At 39.0% G+C, this 19179-nt stretch overlaps 1 protein-coding gene across 1 annotated transcript; it reads left to right on the top strand.

The window, feature by feature from the left end:
• The first annotated feature begins 824 nt into the window (after positions 1–824).
• On the top strand, positions 825–18984 carry RAB4A (RAB4A, member RAS oncogene family). Its single transcript, XM_071431692.1, has 8 exons — positions 825–980; positions 8838–8918; positions 10090–10204; positions 11382–11444; positions 12662–12816; positions 13703–13798; positions 15356–15516; positions 16815–18984. Exons 1-7 carry the CDS (start codon positions 950–952, stop codon positions 15469–15471), a joined length of 657 nt encoding a protein of 218 aa, XP_071287793.1. The 5' UTR covers positions 825–949; the 3' UTR covers positions 15472–15516; positions 16815–18984.
• Positions 18985–19179: the final 195 nt, after the last annotated feature.

Here is a 19179-nt window from a genome sequence, read left to right as displayed (position 1 = left end):
ACCCAGTAAAGAGTAATGCAGGTCAGGCACTGCTGGCGTCTTGCCCCTGAAGATTTGAACCAAACTTTGCAACTTTTTGTTGTTGTTATCAGTAGCTAATGCTCAGTTACAATTAAGCAATTGCACTGAGAACATTATATGCTCGGCCAATTTTTTGTTACGAGGAAAAGGGAAAACAACCCCAGGACGAATGGGCTGTCTGCACTCCAGCCAGGAGTGAAGTCAGGGCTGAGCAGTGCCTGGGGGAAAGGCAATTCCGGCAGTGGGAGATCACGACTCACTGACCACCTAGCCAAAACCCACCCCAGGCTCGGAGCGAGAGCAGAACCGCCCCCGAGGAGAAATTACCGCTAGAAAGGAGAGGAATGACGAGCAAATAGGGGTTTGAGAGCTAATTTTTAAAAAAGCTATGTAACTTGTAACCAAGGAACGCTGGCACCTTTGTTAAAATGTATAAATAGCGTAAGGTTTCGATGACCGAGGAGCCAGACTCTCGCGGGCCACCGCCCGGCTCCCTGCTTGGCGCAACTGGAATAAAAGGCGGAGAACCACGGGAATAGCGTCTCGGTGTGTGACTCGGTGCTGCGCACGGATAAGGAGCCCGCATTGGGGCCGCCGCCATCCCCACGGCGCTGAGGGGGCACATTCCAGAGGGCGCTGAGGGAGCACATTCCCGACACCGCCTTCCCGGTGAGGGGAGAGGGCGGGAGCACCCCGGGCACGTGCGCCGTGTTTGGGGGCGGGGCCGCTGCCGCGCCTGCGCGGAGAGGCGGGGCGCGCGCGGGGCCGGGTGCGCCTGCGCGGCGGCGGCAGCGGCGCGGGCGGGGCGGGGCTGGGCGGGGCTGAGCCGGGCCCGGGCGGCGGGGCCTGTTCGGTTCCCTCCGCCGGCAGCGCCGACCCCGGGCGGGGCGGGCAGCGAGCAGCGGCGGCGGGGGTCACCCCTCCCGGGATGTCGCAGAGTGCCATGTCCGAGACCTACGGTAGGATCTGGGGGCGGGGTGAGGGGATCCCCCTCTCCGTCTCCCTCCTCCCCTGCGGGGGAGCGGGCCCGGGGCCGGGCAGGGCCCCCTTTAGGAGCAGAGAAGGAGCCGGTGTGGCGTGAGGGCTCCCCGGGCTCGGGCGGGCCCCTCTGCCCGCCGCTGCCCTGAGCCCCCAGCGCCTGCCCCGCCCGTGGCCGGCCCGGCAGGAGCGCTCGGAGTTATCCTGCAGGGAGCGGCTTGGGCGCTGCTTGTGGTGGCCCGGGGAGTCCAGCAGGAAACCTGCCGTGTTTGTCCGCTGGGAAAAGCTGCCCCTGCCTTTACCTGGAGACGGCCGGTGCTTCTGCCGTCAAGTTAAGGATTCGGTCCTGTTGTCTTAGACGTGCAGGCGTCAGAAGGAGTTGATTGTGAGAGTGTGTTGGGGGGAAGAAGATCAGTGGGTATGTTCGTCTGTCCCTGTGTTGGAATGGGTGTCTGACTACTGCTGGTAGGAGAACATCCGATGGAGTAAGTCGGAGTGCAGGCACTGACAGGGTGTGTCCAGTGCATCGCTGGGAGCATCAAAGAGAAGTGGGAAGTCAAAGAGGCGAGCAGAGCTGGTATTGCTGGCTAGGTAGAGGAGATGAGAAGCAACTGATAGTATTAATTTATTTCCTTTATAATTTTACTTGAATCTTTGCTTTGAATAGATTTCTTTTCTACCCTTTCAATACATACAGTTCTGTGATATTTTCCAGTATAAAGATGCTGTTGTGTATATATAAATATTTTCTAAAGCCATGTGGTAATTTCATATTCCTAGTCCATGAGAGTCGGATCAGAATTGAATAGGAAATAATTGAGTAATCAAAGCAAAACTGGACACAACAACTCTGGAAACCATTTTTAGAGGCTGGGGTGTCCATCAGGAGTAGGCCAAGTGACCTGATTGTCATTTTATTTTCAATACTGTAGTCATCAGTGCTTGATGTTCTGTCCTACTGGTCAGTGCTTTGGTGTACAGCAAATGCACTGAACTAAGGGGCAGAATGAGGCAAGAGTGTGGGGCAGCCCTTGAAGTGCCAACATTAGGATACTCAAACCCTGCTTCTTTTCTCCATCTGTTCTAGAAACATGTAAAAGTTACATGTAGCAACCAGAGGGCAGTGCTTTGTCCACCTAGATCTGAGTTTAAACAAGTTCTTCATGCTTTGTACTCCTGTGATCTAGAACTGGGATCACTTTGGCCATGCTTATGGTAGTCTCTACCAAAAGAGTTGGTAGAAAACCACAGATGACAGCATTTCAGTGGTGCTCCTCCTTTCATGCTGTAATAATACTGGGTAAGCCACATAGATGATAGATGTCTTAAACCAGAACATTGAAACATTTTTTGCATTGTTCCAGTGATGCAGAATAGGGATAGTAAGCCCACTGGAACTGTGGTTACTTTCATATTATTTTGGTATCTGAGAAAACAAGCCCTTGAAATGGAAGCTTTGTAGTTGTTCCTGTTATTTGTTTAATTCTTGTTTGATTATTACCTTTTGGAGTTTCCATGTTTGTCCTGTGCACACAAAGACTACAAAAAATTCAGAGCTAGAAGGCTTGAGAGCATCAGTTTCTAGAGAACACAGAAGAAGAAAAGCTAAGTTATAGCATAAAGTTTAACTAATGGCTCTACAATCTCTGACCGTAACAGTAGTCAGTAACTAATTCTGCAGTGTCCTGGCCACATATGTAGCAGCCCCACTGACAAATCAAAGTTAGCAGTAGCATGTGATTAAATTATGGATCTTCTGTTCTTGATGATCTCTCTGGGTTTCATGTGCTCACTGTCCTAACAAAGAGCGGTTTGTTGCTGACCAGCTGTTACAATGGCCATGGAGGATGGGAGAAGTATTAGGTCAGTTTCCTCCTGGTGACTGAGACGAGGGGTCACTGTATCCCCCTCCTGGAATCCTTGTAGCTTGTAAATCCTTAGTCATGAATCAGATTTTTCTTGTCACCTGAATTATTATCATTTTAATTATGTAACCTCAAGCTTTTTATCCCATACAGATAGGCTCAGGAAACTGGTTGGTGGTTGGGTTGGTGTTTTTCTTCCCAATGTCATTTTGCTGTCTGTCTTTTATATGACTTTAATTTTGCTGTGAGGTTTCAACTTCTCTTTCTGTTGAAAGGGGGGTTATTTTTTTCAATATTTTTCTCAATCCATAGGGAATAAAGAGTCTTTCCACTGGCAACCACTGTTAATTTCATGTCTCCTGGGTTTTTTCCTCCATTAGTTTCTTCCCCTGTGTCAAATTCTCTCTTCTTTGAAGGTTTTCTGTTCACTCACTTTTCACAACTCATTCTGTCAATTATTGAGTTTCTTGTCTCTTCCTTCTTTTCAGAGTTCTGCAGCTTCTCAGTCTTGACACTAAATTTTGCTTACAATTCATATTTCCACTCCTGCAGATCTATTACATCAATTGTGTATCTTCTGTTCTTAGTTTTCTTATCTGTTCAATTATTTATGTGTTCAATTCAGCATCTATTCACAATAATTCTTATGTGTTCAATTTATTCCCATACAAAGTGCCAAAACCAAACTTTGAATACGAGATAGTTCCATTAATTTTGAGACTGGGTTTAGAAAGAACATTTTCCTGCTGCTTTTGGGAGAAAAGGGTCATTCTTCTAGAAGTTTGACATTTAACATTGGAAACAGATCTCTTATTCATAGGAAAACTCTTTTAACTGAAGTTTTCTGAGATGTAATGGCCTTTCTGTACATAATTGCCATATAACAACACATGCATGTTTTAGCTCGCTTCCCAGTGCAAAATATACATGTTTTTGTGGTAAAGACAGCCTGACAGAAAGTTGCTTATCCTTAATAAATAAATGCAAAGCAACCTTTGGATTTTAGATGGTAGAAGGATGGAAGTTGTACTAGCATTGAATAAATGCAATGTGTAAAATTCAAGTCAAATCTCTTCACTCCTTAGTTCCTTGTGTTTTTTCCACCAGCATCTAAAAATCCCAATCTGGTCACATAAGTTTACCATCTCTGTCATTGGCAGAGAATGTATAGTCTTTCCATCCATTTGAAAATAATTCTGTTTGGTCTGGACAATTTGATTTGTCCTTTTCTCACCTTCCCATCCCACACCATTTACCCCATGGTATTTGCATTTATCACCCTGGTCTTCAGTTTGTTTCAAATCTGATTTTATTCCTTAGAGAGCATAGCTCTTTTGCTTATAAGAAAGCAGAACTTCCCTCTCTGGAGCATTCTTTTTGCAGATTGGAATTGAGCCAGGTTGATCTGTTCTACCTGTTTATCTTGTTAACTTTCTGCTAGAGAAAGGAGTAAGCAGTGGGAATAGCTCCTCCTTTCATTTAGAGGCAACATGTGCCAGCAGGAATGCTTCAGAGCACTCTTTCCTCCTGCCCTATGCCACGAGTGGGAGAGTTTCCAAAGGGTCAGCATGAGTAAATATAAATTCTACTCTATAGCAAGGAGTTGGGAGGATTAGCAGTGTGAAGGAAACAATTTAATTCTCATTGCATGTTGAGGACGAAGCTACAGTATCTCAGAAGCAGTTTGACTGTTTCTTCTGCTGGAGCAGACTTCAGTCAAAGGAGGAGGTTGGATGTCTGGGGGTGGTTGCCACATCAACCATCTGTTTTTGCTGGTGCTTGAGTCAAAGCCCACAATTGTCTCTCTTCTCCTTTCCCCTCAGCTCACACTGCACCACCACCCCCAAAAGAAAAAAACAAACACAAAAGATATTATGTCATTTATGTAGTTCAGCAGCTTGTGCTGCTGGTGTATCTTTAGGGTGAAGCCACAGTTTTATTCCTTTTTGCCTGTGCTAGAAAATGTTTTATTTCCTGAACCCCCTACCCTGTTTGGGATCAGGTGATGCATGTAGCTCTCAGAGGGAAGTAAGCTGATTCTTTATAATGCTTTATTTCCTTAAATAGCCATGCTATGCTGTTTTTCATCTCCTTATGATTTCTGTAGTGCATGTTTTGTAACCTTTCTTCCCTTTAGCACAGAGTTCAGTTTTGATCCTAAATCCCTTCTGTATAAAGACGATCTTATTTAAAGGCAAAGTGCTTTAACTTTTCTAGACCTTTTCAGTAGCCAGCATGGCAGCAAGCATTTGTAACATCTGAATGATGTTGCTTTTCAGCTTTTCTATGAAGGAGGAACAACAGAATTCAAAAGAAAAGTTTCTCTAGGGTGACAGCGTTGGCAGCTGACTGGAATGCTGGAGCTCTGAGCTGCTTTGTCAATAGGGGAAAAAAAGGAGATGAAAAAAAGCTATGAAATGAAGTGAACGAACTCCTCTGGGAAGAGGACACAAAAAAGGAAAGCTAGAGCAATTAAGCAGTAGTGCAAACACTAGAATGTGAGTTGCATTTGCTGAAATTGCCAAGAATGAATATATAAATTTGAGTCCACAGTGATGGTCTAAAAGAAGCTGTCTGCCCAATCTCATTTGATTTCTGTGCTTCCAAACTGTGCTAAATTTTACATACATCTTAAAGAGAACAGATTAAGAGAAAACATTTCATATCCTAAATGAAAACATTTCATATCTTAAATCATGTGCTAAAATAAGTAATACAAATGTAGTTGATGTGGTACCAGTTGTCATACACAATGACATTATAAGAAAGAAGTTGCAGAATAACAAGATGAAAAATGTTCTCCCTGTTCTTACCCGGTATTACCTTATTTGTTAATAGGCTGGGCTGTGAACTTAAAAGTTTGGTAAATCTTGGTATTTTGAACATTTGGTATTGGCCAAGCCTTTTTCTTGTCCTTCTTTGCAGTTTATTAAATGTGCAGAATATTCTATATTTCCTGAGCCATGTTTTTCCAGTGCTCATGGATAAACTGATAACATAAGTCTAAAAGCTTTTTGTTAGTTTGAATAATTTACATAAAATTGGAGTTTAAAAGGACAGAAGCATGGTTATATTTGTGAAGGTAACAGTGTCTTAAAGTCTACACGTGTTTGGAAACATTGCTGCCTTTGGTGCAGAAAGGTTTTAAATCTTGTTAGAAAGCTGACATTTTCATTTTATGAAGTGGACTAAAACACATTTCTCTTAGTTTGATGGAATAAAACACATTTCTCTTATTTTCATCCTGTGGAAAAAGTTAATTGTGACTAGTTTCAAGTTTCATCTTAAAAAGCCCATTTGCTATTTTGTCAGGTGGAAATTTATTTTTTGTCTACTAAATAAGCAGGCATGGAACTGGCATCTAAGCGATTTATTTGTAGGAGAGAGTCTCTTTTAAATTTATCTGGCACAGTAGAATCTGCATAGAAATTAGGAGTCTGTTATGAAGTGCTGCTAAAAGATGTTATGAATTTAAAGGCATTCATATAAAATCCCCAAATAGCACTGTTGCTTTCAGAGCAAAATATAAAGCACCTCAACTTGAAACACCTCAGGGGAAAATACCCTGCTGTTGTGATGCTCCTCCAGAGCAGAGACATGGCTGTGCCAAGGCCTGAGTGGCCTGCAGCCTGTCTGTGCAGAAGGGAGCAGTGTGTTCCATTTGCTGCTCACTGTGGGTTTGTGGGCTGCACAAATTCACCTTCCTGAGCCACACCTGACATCCAGCGCTTGCAGTTACAGTGCAAATTAATGGGGGAGTAGAGTTTTGGTTTTAGCCTTTCCCTGTTTTAGGTTTGCAGTAGCTGTTGTACTACTGTCAATAACAAGAGTCTTTCATTTGAGAAAAAGGAAGGTAAACATAAATTTTATAATTGTTTTTAAGGAGAAAATCTGACAAACAGCAGATTTGTCTGGAAATCTGACATTCACCAGATACAAAGTAGGACCAGTTTTAATTGGATTTCAGATTTATGTTTGGAAAAATGACAGAATCAGAAACATTATTTAAAATGTCTGTGTCTCAGAATATCTTGCATTTTGAGGTACTCTGAAAGTGATAAAACCAGTGAGATTACACACACACACACAGTAGTTTAAATATACAAAATGGTGTAAAAGGCAGCTAACCAGTGATACTTGATCCATAAAAATTGAAACTTGGCTTTCTTTGAGATTGTTTTTTTTCTTAACCTAACACATTGGGCTATTTATGATACCTACATTTCAGGCTAACAGTGAAGACTTGATAGAGTGAAGGCTTCTCAGCTTCAGCGTGTTTTGCTGTTGAGATGACATGAAGGGCCCTTCTTTAGAGGAGTTAACAAAATTTTCACAACTTGAAGGAAAATCCTTTTTGTAACTTTTTTTTTTAATCCAGAAAGCATGAGCAGCTGGGTGGGGGCGTGACAAATGAAAGGATTTTGGAACAGAAAGTCTTGAGCATGTAAATGGTCATATTTGTGAGCAAGAAACAGCCATCTTCTGAGAAGGGTAAAATTCAGAATCTATTCCAAGCCTGTTACAGGATTTGAAACAAGAGAGACAAAATGTAAAAAAAGCAAAAATCCTTAGTAAAACATTACCTCATTTTAAATATGAATAAGATCCAGAAGACAGGTGAAGGTGAAGAACAGTAGACATTTCCAGGACTCACAGCCCTGTCTTTTTAAGAGTGGGAATCTTCTTAGCCTTTGAGAAACTTGCTTGTTCTTGTTACAATTGCTAGGGAGTGTTTGATATACCATAACAAGTAGCTCCTTCATTAAATGGAATGAGCACATAGATCTGTGTGCATCTTGAATTTGATTTTTGAAACTAAGTACTCAAATGAGGTCCTGATAGAGGATTTTATCAGTTCTTTGACTTACTTAGCATAATTTTTCTTTTTATTTTGCTATCCCCTGGGCCAATACCCATGTAGCCCACTTGACAGCTTTGAACACTCTTAACAAAATGAATGTTTTTACTTTTGTTGATTTTGCAAACTAAGTCATTTTCCTTGCATTTCCTTCCATTTCTTAGAGAAACAGTGCAATAAAGAGTGAGAATTCTGCTGCTAGTAGAAAAATAAATAGGGAATCTTGCATGAGCTGTAAAGGTTTTCTTGGTGGCAGTATATTAGGGGAAGCAGTTGTAAGCTTTCTAATCAGTTTATAAGTTTTGAGAGCTGTAAGACAGAGAAGCTTTCTTCAGTCTTTAGCAAAACTGAAAGCAGATTTGTGGTGGTAGCATTAAAGCATTTTATGTAACTGTTGAAACAATAGAAATGGGCCATAAATCTTGAACGTGTATTACCAATGAACATTGACATAAATGGCTCATAAATAGGTAACAGAAATACATGTATATTAATTTAACATGTGGAAGCAATGTGAAAACTAGGCATCCCAGAATAAAATTTTTATTTCTTCCCTCTAAATTTTGCAGAGAAATACTGTGGTTGTCCCAGCTGTGTGGGGATTAAAAACAAAGTATGAGTATTAAACTGTTAATAGAGAATTTCAAATTAATGTAAATTAAAAACAAAATAAAACCACACCAAAAAAAAACAAACAAACCCAAAACAACCACTCCTCTCTGGAGTTTTATATTTTGAGAAATTATAGCATTATATATTTGTGTTGATGATAGTTAATACCTTACATGCTCTTAAAACACATTACTGGAATACAAGCCAACCATTTACCTGTGGTTCAGCCTATTTTAACTGAACTCAGATTCAGCTATTTCTGCTTTGTTTTGTCTTTCTTGACACTCCATAAAGAAGAGTTCTTAGTTCTTGCTGTGTAACATCACTATGGCAGAGACTGGATAATTCTTCAGATTTATTGCTATTTTGCTAATTTTGTCATCTATTCCCTTCTCTTTGAAATAACAGCTACAAGAGAATAGCTGGCTTGTGGGTTTGGGCTTGTAACAAAAATGTGTATCCACACTAAAATTTAGCAATTTTTTTTTTCTTTCAATCTTCAGATTTCCTGTTTAAGTTCTTGGTGATAGGAAATGCTGGAACTGGAAAATCCTGTTTGCTACACCAATTTATTGAAAAGAAATGTAAGTACATATGAAGGATAGTAAGAGTTTTCCACTGCCTTGTACCAGAGGTAAAGGCTCTGCCTATATGAGTACCTGTCATTGGTAGGGAAGCTTCCCTAATTCCCTTATTTGTGTAGGTGAGGATTTTAGTAAAGAATTATGTTCACAACCATGCTGTAAATTCTTATTTCTCACTGTTTGACTTTAATCTAAAGCCTAATATGGAGCATTACTCTCTGTTATTCTCAAATAAATATAACAAGATGTTAGTGAAAATACAGACTTACTTTCTGTGAGAGGTATAATTTGCAGCTGCAAGATTCCCTGGATATATAGTAGAGACTTGGATCTTTTAGAAAAAATAATGAAAGAAAAGCTGAATTGCTTAAGTAGATTTAGAAAGCCTGTAGCATCTTTTGAGATAAATAGTAACTTTGTTTTCTTTGTTAAGGACTGTGGTCTATGATAAATACTGATAGAGATTCAATAGGGAATGTTATTCAGAGATGAACATAAAAGAAAAATTTCTGTTGGATTGTACATTTGACATCAAGATTTAGTAAAAAAAATATGCATTTAGAAACCTTTGTAAATCTAAGGTGACTTTGTCTTTTTCAACCAAACAGTAATTCACCTTATCTCTTGAGGAATACTTAAGAATAATGATGTGTAAGCACTAAGGAACATGGCTTGATTCTGAGTGAACTTGAAACAAGCCCTTGCTTCCAGTAAGGGCAGCTGTAAATTGCTGAGATTCTGTGATATCAAGAGCATACATAGAGCAAGTATCTTAACTTTGTGCATTAAAGAAGAATTGGCTCTTGCATATTCATGGTCAAGACTGTGTGCATTCTCATTCATTGTATTTATAAATGGCATCAAAGTATTAAAAAACACAGTTGGAAAAAAGTGTACAAAAAGTATCTTGCTACCTATTAATGTGAACTGGAAATTAATTAAAGCAGGCCTTTTTAGTACTAAGTTTGAATTGACTAAACTGTCAAAAATTGTAAGAACATTCATTTCTGTGTGGTGGCAGTGAGCTTATGAGCTGCACTGAATTTGATGGTTCAGGAAGTTTGTAATTTGAACGCTGAGGAGTTTTTGATAATATCCAAATTGTTTTTTTTAAAAACTATTCACTCTAAATATTCTTCAAATAAGTTTTGTTTTCTTTCTTTTTTCATAGTCAAAGATGACTCAAATCATACTATAGGAGTGGAATTCGGTTCAAAGATCATAAATGTTGGTGGTAAATATGTCAAATTGCAGATATGGGATACAGCAGGACAAGAGCGGTTCAGGTATGACTTTCAGCCATTTTATTAAGTGTTAGTACAATTGCTGCTGCGAGTGGTGGATATTATTTATCTCTGCTTGTAAGAGGCAAAGCTTTTTGGTCAGTGGAATTGTTTGTCTGCTTTCATATTCACCTTCCAACCTGGACACAGTGACACAGATCCATGGATTTTCGTAGAGCAATGCTGCCTTGCAGGGTCTGAGTTTCTGCCCTGTCTTTCATTGGGTATTTTCTGTTAAGGTATATGAGTGGAATAGGTGCCTAAAATCTTGCTCACCAGCCAAATTCATAATTAACTATTTTAACTAAGAGTATGCACTTAACTCTATGTTTAGGAGACCTTCTATTGGTTGGAATAAGTAAATGCCAGGAAGATGTAAGCTGTTCAAAATCTGCATGAAAACAGTTGCACAGTATAATTATATATAGTTTTATTAAAGAAGAAAAAAATCAGTCAAATCCATTGGGGTAAATACATTTATAGAAAGAGTGAGATGTCTGAAGTTTCTTAGAGAAAAAACAATCAATTTATCAGCTTATAACAATCAGTGTACTTTTAATGCTGTATTTTAAGTGTTCTACATCTAAGGCATAGATAAAACTCAGTAAAAATCTAATAGATTCGTGGGTACATTCACCATCAAATAGGACATCAATTTTTTAAATATATTTTGGGGGGATGGAGTGTGTGTCTGATGTCTCTTTGTTTTAGGAGAGGGGTTGATAAACAAAGGTGAGAATGATGGTAGAAGTCTGAGTTTTGGGCAGCAATCCAGGTAAATGTCTTCTATCAGACAAGTCATTTGGATATACTTCTGACTAAATAAACCTGGGCTGTGATATATAGTCTTCATTAATGAGGTCTCTTCAGTGTGTTGGCCAGATATCAGCCTCCAGTTCTGTATCTGGTCATGTATTATGATGATTTGTATACCTTCAGCACCATGTGGGTCATAATGGACTCTGAGACTCCTCATACAGTTATATTTAATCAAAGTGCTTCATCAAAATCCTGGTTGTAATTAGTCTGCTGCTGCACAGCTGATAACATTGTCTAAAAACATGTTTTGTTTTAAATATGTAAATAAGAATTCTGTTTCATAATAAAGATTGTGTTATGTTAACCCAGATTTTAAACAGTGAAGACACTACAAAAATGTGTATTTGTGATTCTATTTCAGGTCTGTAACAAGGAGTTACTACAGAGGGGCTGCAGGTGCTTTGCTTGTCTATGATATAACCAGGTAAGAAAGCCAGCATTTCCTTTTCTCATAGACTGCCAGATCCAATTAATGCACAGTGATTCCTCCCCAAGTACCCAATGCTCTAATCAAGATTGGGCAGGAAGGAAAGAAAGTAACTATAAGAGGTACTTCTGTTTCAGTGCATATTTAGGCTTTGGAGCTTGCTTACATGAGATATTGTGAATGTCAGATGGGAACAATCCTATAAGGTTACACAAATTTGTGGGGATTGGCCCCCCAGTTGCTGATCTAGTAATGCTGGACCACATGCAGCCACTGGCTCAGCAAGCCTTGCCACAGAAACAAGAGCAGACTTCAGCCACCCTTAACCAAGGTGGTGCACCCTTTCTTGTGGAAACTTCTGATCAGTGTGCTGGGATAGAAGCTCATCCTCTGGAGAATCTAGCTCTGCCTACACATTCTTTAACTGTAGGCCAAAACTCTGTTCATCTCTGCATCTTACAAAGTTTTAATATTACAGGCAGCCAATAAAACTCCTTACCATTGCACGTGTTCACATTCTTCCTGCCACCATTGACTGATATTTGTCAGATGAGTTTTGGGTGGTTCACTGGGTTGTTGCTTGTTGTTCTGTGAGTGAAGGGTTCTCTCAGCAGGCTTTGAAATCTGTGTTCTGTGCTTAAGGGCAACTGGAATCATCTGTCAGTGTTAGTGCTTGAAAGCTTTCTCCCTGACCACTGCTACAACAGCAGGGTGGCTGCCTGCAGTGTAGGTCCTGACACTGCTGTGAAAATTCAGGCAAGCACATCTACACAAGCCTTGTAAATTCTTACAATCCCACTGGTAATTTAAGTATCAGTTGGATTCCAAGTGGAACAATATCTCATTCTGTTATCCCAAAATGTCATGCACAAAAGGTTAAAACTAGATAATGAGCTTAAAATTTTAGCTTTTCACATTAACACATTTTTACAATTTATAATTGTGTTTATAATTGTGACTATTTTATTAGTGCGTGTTTATATATTGTGATTAATTTTATTTTGATTTCTAAAAACTCAAGCTTTTAAATAGTTTCATGAAGGAATTTGATGTTCTTCCCAGTTCATCACTGGCACACTGAGATGTGTAGGTGCCTTGCCTGACTACCAGCATTTTGTTTGCCACAAACACAGATTTGCTGTCTGAGTTTTGGTTCAGTGATCTGTTCACAAGAAGTGAGTGTGTCCTAATAAAGGATTTCATTTCCTGCACAGCCGGGAAACCTACAACGCACTTACCAATTGGTTGACGGATGCAAGAATGTTAGCAAGTCAAAATATTGTGATAATACTGTGTGGAAACAAAAAGGATCTTGATGCAGATCGTGAAGTCACTTTTTTAGAAGCATCCCGGTTTGCACAGGAAAATGGTAAGTACAAAACCTTCATGTAGCATTCAAAGATGCATAATCCTTCAGATCATTTACATTTTTGTGCAGTTAGGCTGTACTTTGTATCCTGTCTACAGAAAAGAGTTCTGTCAGTACCTGAGGCCCAGAGAGGCGGTGCCTGCAGTGAAAACTACATGTACTACTTAAGTCTCATTAGCAGTGGTTCTTCACTCACAGCTGCTCCTTTAAGAATACCCTCTATGTGGAGATAAATTTTGTAGGAAATGTCATACAATTTCAGGTGTTGCCTTGCCTCCAAGTAGCTGAGGAGAAAATGAAGGACATGAATTCCCATTTTTCAGCATCTTAAAGATTCTGTAAATAACAAAGTTGTATGGGGTATGCTGCAGTTTGAAGCAATGAGTTTTATTCATTGAAAACTGAGTTTAGTGCAGGGCATGGATCCAGACAACTATTACCTGGTCTGTAGTATTCAGAATTTCCAGTCTGAGGACATGATTCTGTGTCAGCTAAAGCCAGTCTTGGTCTGAGCTTCTGTGCTGCAGTCTTCCCATCAGCAAAATCTGGCTTTGCTTTTATCAATCAAAATCTTTTCTACCAACTCTGGTTACTGGCTATGCTTTTGCATATAACCTCCATTTATGGGAAACTGTATGAAGTTTGGTTTCAAGTGCAGTTTTGCATGCACAGCCCAGGTTATCTTTGGATACCAGCTTTCTAGGGTGCCTAAAATTTTAGAGGATGTTTTTTGTGGTTTTGTCATCAAAAGTTAGTTTTCTGGACCATGTTTTTTGACTGTAGATGACTGTAAAAATATTTTTATTGTTCCTGGCTTTCATGCTTTGAATTACTATGCCTGCTATTCCAGACTTGTTTTGAGGATTTTTTTTGGTGTCAAATGCAGAGCTGATGTTCTTGGAAACAAGTGCTCTAACGGGGGAAAATGTTGAAGAGGCCTTTGTACAGTGTGCAAGGAAAATACTCAATAAAATTGAATCAGGTAAATTAAGCTTTATATTTATAAAATCTTTTCTTTTATCTGAAAATTAATAAAAGTGCACATGGAAATATCATTATTCAAAGTCCTCTAATAGAATTAAACCAAAAAAACCCAAAATTTCATTTTGGTAAAATAACCTACTTGTTTTCTAGCTGCTTCTCATATGCTTTAATAGGAATGGATGTCTAAGTGAGATCTGTATATCCAAAAAGGGGTGGTGGTGTGAATTGTGGGTGATGTTTACCTTGAAATCAGGTCTGAGTGTAGGTTAGACTTCTTTATCTTAAGTCAGGTCTGAGTGTTGGTTCTGTGTTCTGTGGTTTGCTGCATCCCTATAAATACCAAGCCTGACATTAGACAGTTTTTGTAGTCCAGAATAAAAACCTAATATCAGGGCAGTCATAACTTAAATTCTGCTTCTCATATGTAACAGGAAATACAGTCAAGAGAGTATGAACAGTAATACTAAAAATTTCAGGGATGTTTCCTAGCAACTGTTTCTCTGAAGTGACCTCTCTGCCTCTCAATTGAAATCATTTTTACTTTTGCAGATCTAGAAATATACCAGAAACTTCTCAACACAAGTGGGCAGGTTTCTGCTGGAGACAGGCTCCTGTGTGCTAGATATCATTACAGCTAATTTGCATTCCAGTTTTTCTTTTTTCTAGCTGCTTGATATCTTTAAAGTTTTAAGTATTGGCCATATCGGAAAGTCTGTCTTGGATTCTAATTACACAGTTACACAATTACATTTCTAAAAATGCAAGTTTTTATATTAAAATATTAATGAATTTTCTGATTACTGCATCAAATCAGTGCCAGACAGCAGCTTTCATTTTAAACAAACAAACAAAAAGAACCTAAACAAACCCCAAACCCAAATGAAAAAAGAAAGTATAGCTAGTTTTTCACGATACTGTAGTTTGATGACTGCTTTAAAGAGGCACTGCCACCACAGAATTAAGTCTTATTTTCTGTGAACTGCTCCTGGCTTTTTTTGTGCCAGCACACATCCATTGAAACATGCAAAAATGGAGACTATAAGGATCTCTCTTGGCCACACCACCATACAGCCATAAGAACAGTTCTGAAGAGGGTATGAAGTAGGCAGAAGGGGATACCAGAAGCTGTAAAGGTTGATCATTTTCCCTGGGGAGCAGTTCCTTTCAGAATCCTTTTATCAGATTGATCCATTTTTGTTTGGCTTGGTATCTACAGTCCTATTTTCTTTGCTTGTGAGCCTCTGAAAGCAGGAAGTTTTTAACTGTATTCACAGAAAACATTTTAGACCTTTCTTTTGCTCAAGGTAGTGCAAATGCATTTCTTGTTTGTAGCCTAACTCTGAGATTGCTTTGTCATCATGATCAAGGGCATATGGTTAAATTAAAGGAGAAAATTATTCAGGTTTGAAATTGCCTAAAAGCAGATAGAACTGAGATAATCTCTCCATAAATAGATCAGAATATAATTATGTTTTTTCTTTAATGTTAATGGTTAATTTAGAATGTATTATTTGCACATAATCTATATTCTTGTGACCATTTTCTTTCTCATCAGGAGAATTGGATCCAGAAAGAATGGGCTCAGGTATTCAGTATGGAGATGCTGCCTTGAGACAGCTGAGATCACCACGCAGAGCACAAGCACAAAGTGCTCAAGAATGTGGATGTTAGAGAAACAAAACACAAAATCCCAAATACTTACTTTAGATACAGAAGGTAAGGCTACAAAAATCTTGGGGTGATGGGCAAATCTGCATATTTCATAAATGTGCTGTATTGGGTGCTAGTCTTTTTCACAATTAGCCTGTAAGTTACAGAGAATCTATTGAAATAATGCACAGTGGAATGGATTGGTATTTTTATACTTTGATTTTTCGTCTTTCATCTGCTGGGAAGACTAGAGCTCTTACTGAAGTGTTTCCAAATCTTAGCTTAATCTGAGTAATGCTGGGGAAAGCATTTTAAAATTCTCTATTCCTGAAATGCATTATAGGCCTAATAGCTGCCTAATGCACTGTAGAGAAAGTGATTCCGTTCTCTTGCATTGGGAACAAACAAGTAAGCATTCACAAAATGTATGGTACAGTATCTTGTCCTAAGGTACTATAAAGTCTTTTCTGAAAATGAGGCTTAAACACTGAGACTCAAAAATTAAAGATAACACTAAATTTCAAACTTCCCCTGACTTTTCTGCCCCTACCTAAAAGCATCCTAAAGTTATTCTGATTCCGGTCTGCTCTAAGCAGAAATGTAAACAAGAGAATAGTAGAGAATAGTAGTTATTTGCTGCTTAAGCAGTGTTGTCATCTAAAGTAGTTCTTCTGGGGCTGTTACAGCCTGGGAAATGTGTGCAGTGTTCTAAAGTTCTTCCAAAGATGTTGTTCAGAGAAAGTGAGGAAAGAATTTTTCCCTTTAGCAGTTGTAGGAGAAGAGACATAAGTCACAAACTCCTAAAACAGCTCTATGGTTAGTCTTGCTTATGTTTAGAAGACAGTTGTCCTTGAGACACTTCTCAGTAGTCACTGGATTTTACATAACTCCTTGCAGTATGCAGTGGCTCTTAGGACAGTCCTTTCTCCCTGTGTAGTTAATTATTCTGCTATAATTAATCATTATTTCTCTAGTACAAGGACAGTGATATCAAATAAGTACTGTAGGCATAGCTCGTGCATCACTTTTACTGTATTCATTCATCAGCTTGAACAGTGCACACAGCAGAAGCTTTATGGAACATTAAATAAGGCAGCACATAATTCTACATTCCCTTTTTTTTTTTTCTTGTGTTCTGGGAGCTTAGCTCCCAGTTAAAGCCCAGAATTTTAAATAATGTATCCTTGAACTGCTTTCATCTTATACAATTCCATTCTTCAACTAAGAGACTGCTAGAAAAGGGCTTTAAAGTTCAGCTTTGGTATGGCCCTACAGAAATGAAAATTTATTGATCTTATTTCAAGAGCTCAGTTTTCAGATTGATCAGATATGGGTAATTAATAGAGTTCTTATGTATTTTATAGCTGTCCTTGCAAATGGTGTTTGAAGAAACAGAAAAGCTTGAAGGCTATGCAGTTTTTAAAAACATCTTTCCACTATCTACAAACAGAGCAGACCACTGACAGAAAGGTGTCCTGTGGTAGGGGGCAGGAATGTGCACAACACACAAGTCTGCAAAGCGAACTGGTTAGTTTGGTGGACAATATTAAGGCTCATACCTGTATGTAAATGTTTTCCATTATCTGTTTTTGTTCTTTCACCTCTAGTTTAAAGCATTGCAATGTACTGTAAATAATGTAACAGTAAATTTACAAAGCATGGTATACTTATGTATGCTATTAGAATGTTGCACTATAAGCAGTTTAATATTTTATTTTTTTATCATATAAACAAATTTAACGGAGGTAGGCTTTGTCACGTTTGTTTGTTGCACAATAGTTTGTATTTACAACCTGAATTATAAAACCACTGGCAACTGTCAGTGAGAGGTTGTTGGTTTATTTTTTCCTACTCAGTTTGCCACATTCTAACAAGCTCTTGACAGGATCAATTCTTAACGTGTGGTTATGACCCATACTTCTGTATCCTGATAGTCAAGTTGGAAAAGGCAAGTTAAAGCACAAGAACAGAGCAAGAATGCTACACTGAGCTATACCATCTTTCATGAAATTACAGTTCTGTTTATTCCCTTTGTCCTGACATTTTTGGTTCAAATAGATGCTTATCTGAAAAGTATGCACCTTGAGTTGTTTCTGAATTAAATGGAGTTAAGCATGCTTTGTACTTGAAAAGCCTGGGTTTAGGTTTAAAAAGGCTGTTGGGTCCAAAAACTTTCATGTTGTGTCACTCCTCTGATTCTTGTATTTAGGATTGGATTTGTTACAAAACTGATAACAATTATTCCTAATGGTATTCTCTTGCTGGTAAGAGTGTGAAGTATTTTTTGAAGCAGCATAACTGCATTTTCAAGAACATCAGAGAACTCCAAAGAAGCTTACCTGTCTTAATCCTTGTTCAGTTCAGTTTGGCTTTCAGAACTGCAAATACTTACCAAAAGCAAGTCCTCTGGAGCAGGAAGTTGGATGGAGCTGTCTCCTCCACCAGTCCAAATAGCCAGTTATTAATTGGGATGTGTTGTCCCCCAGAGCTGAGGAGGGTGTTGGCTCCAAAGCCCCAAACAGTTCTGGAAAGATGAGGTCCTGGGTGGGCTATTCCACCACACACCATCCCACAAACCAATCAGGTTTCTTGGCACACTGACTAAAGCTGGGCATTGACACAGCACAAGCAGAGCTGGAGGTTGTTCTGTCACTGTTAGAGTGGTGGAAGGGCTGTTGGCTACTCATCAAAACCTCTTTCCCTTATTACAGTAGCAATGGAAAGGAGCAGAGGACTGTTGCTTATATATAGAAATTTCAGGGGTTTCACAGGGATTTTCTTCTACTTCTTTCTGTCCCTTTTACATACAAAGCCTCTTTTATACTTGGTTCTTATGATCATTTTGGTCAAGTGTCTCTGGTTTACAAAGCAGTAAGCAGTTTTTATTCTTTCAGTAACTGTCTTAAAGCTGTCCCCTTCCTCCCTGGAAGGAAAGTCTAGTGTCATTATAATGAGTTTGGACATGTTTTTACCATTTTTAATGTATATTCTCACTGTATACACATTAACCTGGTTAATGTGCATGTTTTGTAGTATCTCAGCCTTTTATGCTGCATATCTTGCTGACATTCTGAAAAGAAATTTTCTAAAATTGCAGCTCCTTAGAGAAATACTGTTGGAAGCAATAGCTCTCAGCAGTGCAAACTCTATTGTTTACTATTGCTCCTCTGAGAGTCTTTTATTTCTAAAAATAAACATCATGCCAATATCAGCCCTGGAATATATTTCAAGTTTTAGCATTATAGTTGACACCTAGCTCACCTGAACAGTAAGTCATAAATAGGCTACATATGTTTTCAGGGTAAAATTCTTACAAAGCAGGATGGGTGGGAGTTTTACATGAAATACCACCAGGTACCTATATCTGAGGTTTCATTGGATGTGGAGCTTTAGCTGTTCAGCCCATTAAGAGATTTAAATGTCTTATTAAAGCCTGTGTCTTGCCTTTTAATGAGTCTGTTGGCCTACACTATTTCATTTAATGCTTGTATCTAGCACCAAATAAAGAATCTTCCTTGATTTTCTTCCAGCAAATCCTGTGTACTTGTACAAGCTTTGTCTGTTAAGTGAAGTCTCAATAACATGACTGTTGGGCAGCTCACATAGGATTCACAGTTGCCTCATCTTATCCTTTCTTTGTATTCAAATAGGTAGCGCAGTGTGGCTCATGAGTTCCCTTAAGACCTATAAAAAGCAAATGCCATAGAAAAGCCTCATTAGTCTGTACAC

Source organism: Agelaius tricolor, unplaced genomic scaffold (genome assembly GCF_023055355.1).
Source record: "Agelaius tricolor isolate 1412-34295 unplaced genomic scaffold, bAgeTri1.0.p SCAF_1, whole genome shotgun sequence".
NCBI classification, from domain to species: Eukaryota; Metazoa; Chordata; class Aves; order Passeriformes; family Icteridae; genus Agelaius; species Agelaius tricolor.
Note: the sequence above shows the minus strand (reverse complement) of the source record. Positions and strands in the feature narration are given on the sequence as shown.

Bases quoted from the DNA above. Each gene is read 5' to 3' on its own strand.
- RAB4A (XM_071431692.1), top strand. From the start codon at position 950: ATGTCGCAGAGTGCCATGTCCGAGACCTACG. The intron at 12,817-13,702 runs GTAAGTACAAAA...TGTCAAATGCAG, and splicing joins CCGGTTTGCACAGGAAAATG to AGCTGATGTTCTTGGAAACA. The intron at 13,799-15,355 runs GTAAATTAAGCT...CTTTCTCATCAG, and splicing joins ACTCAATAAAATTGAATCAG to GAGAATTGGATCCAGAAAGA.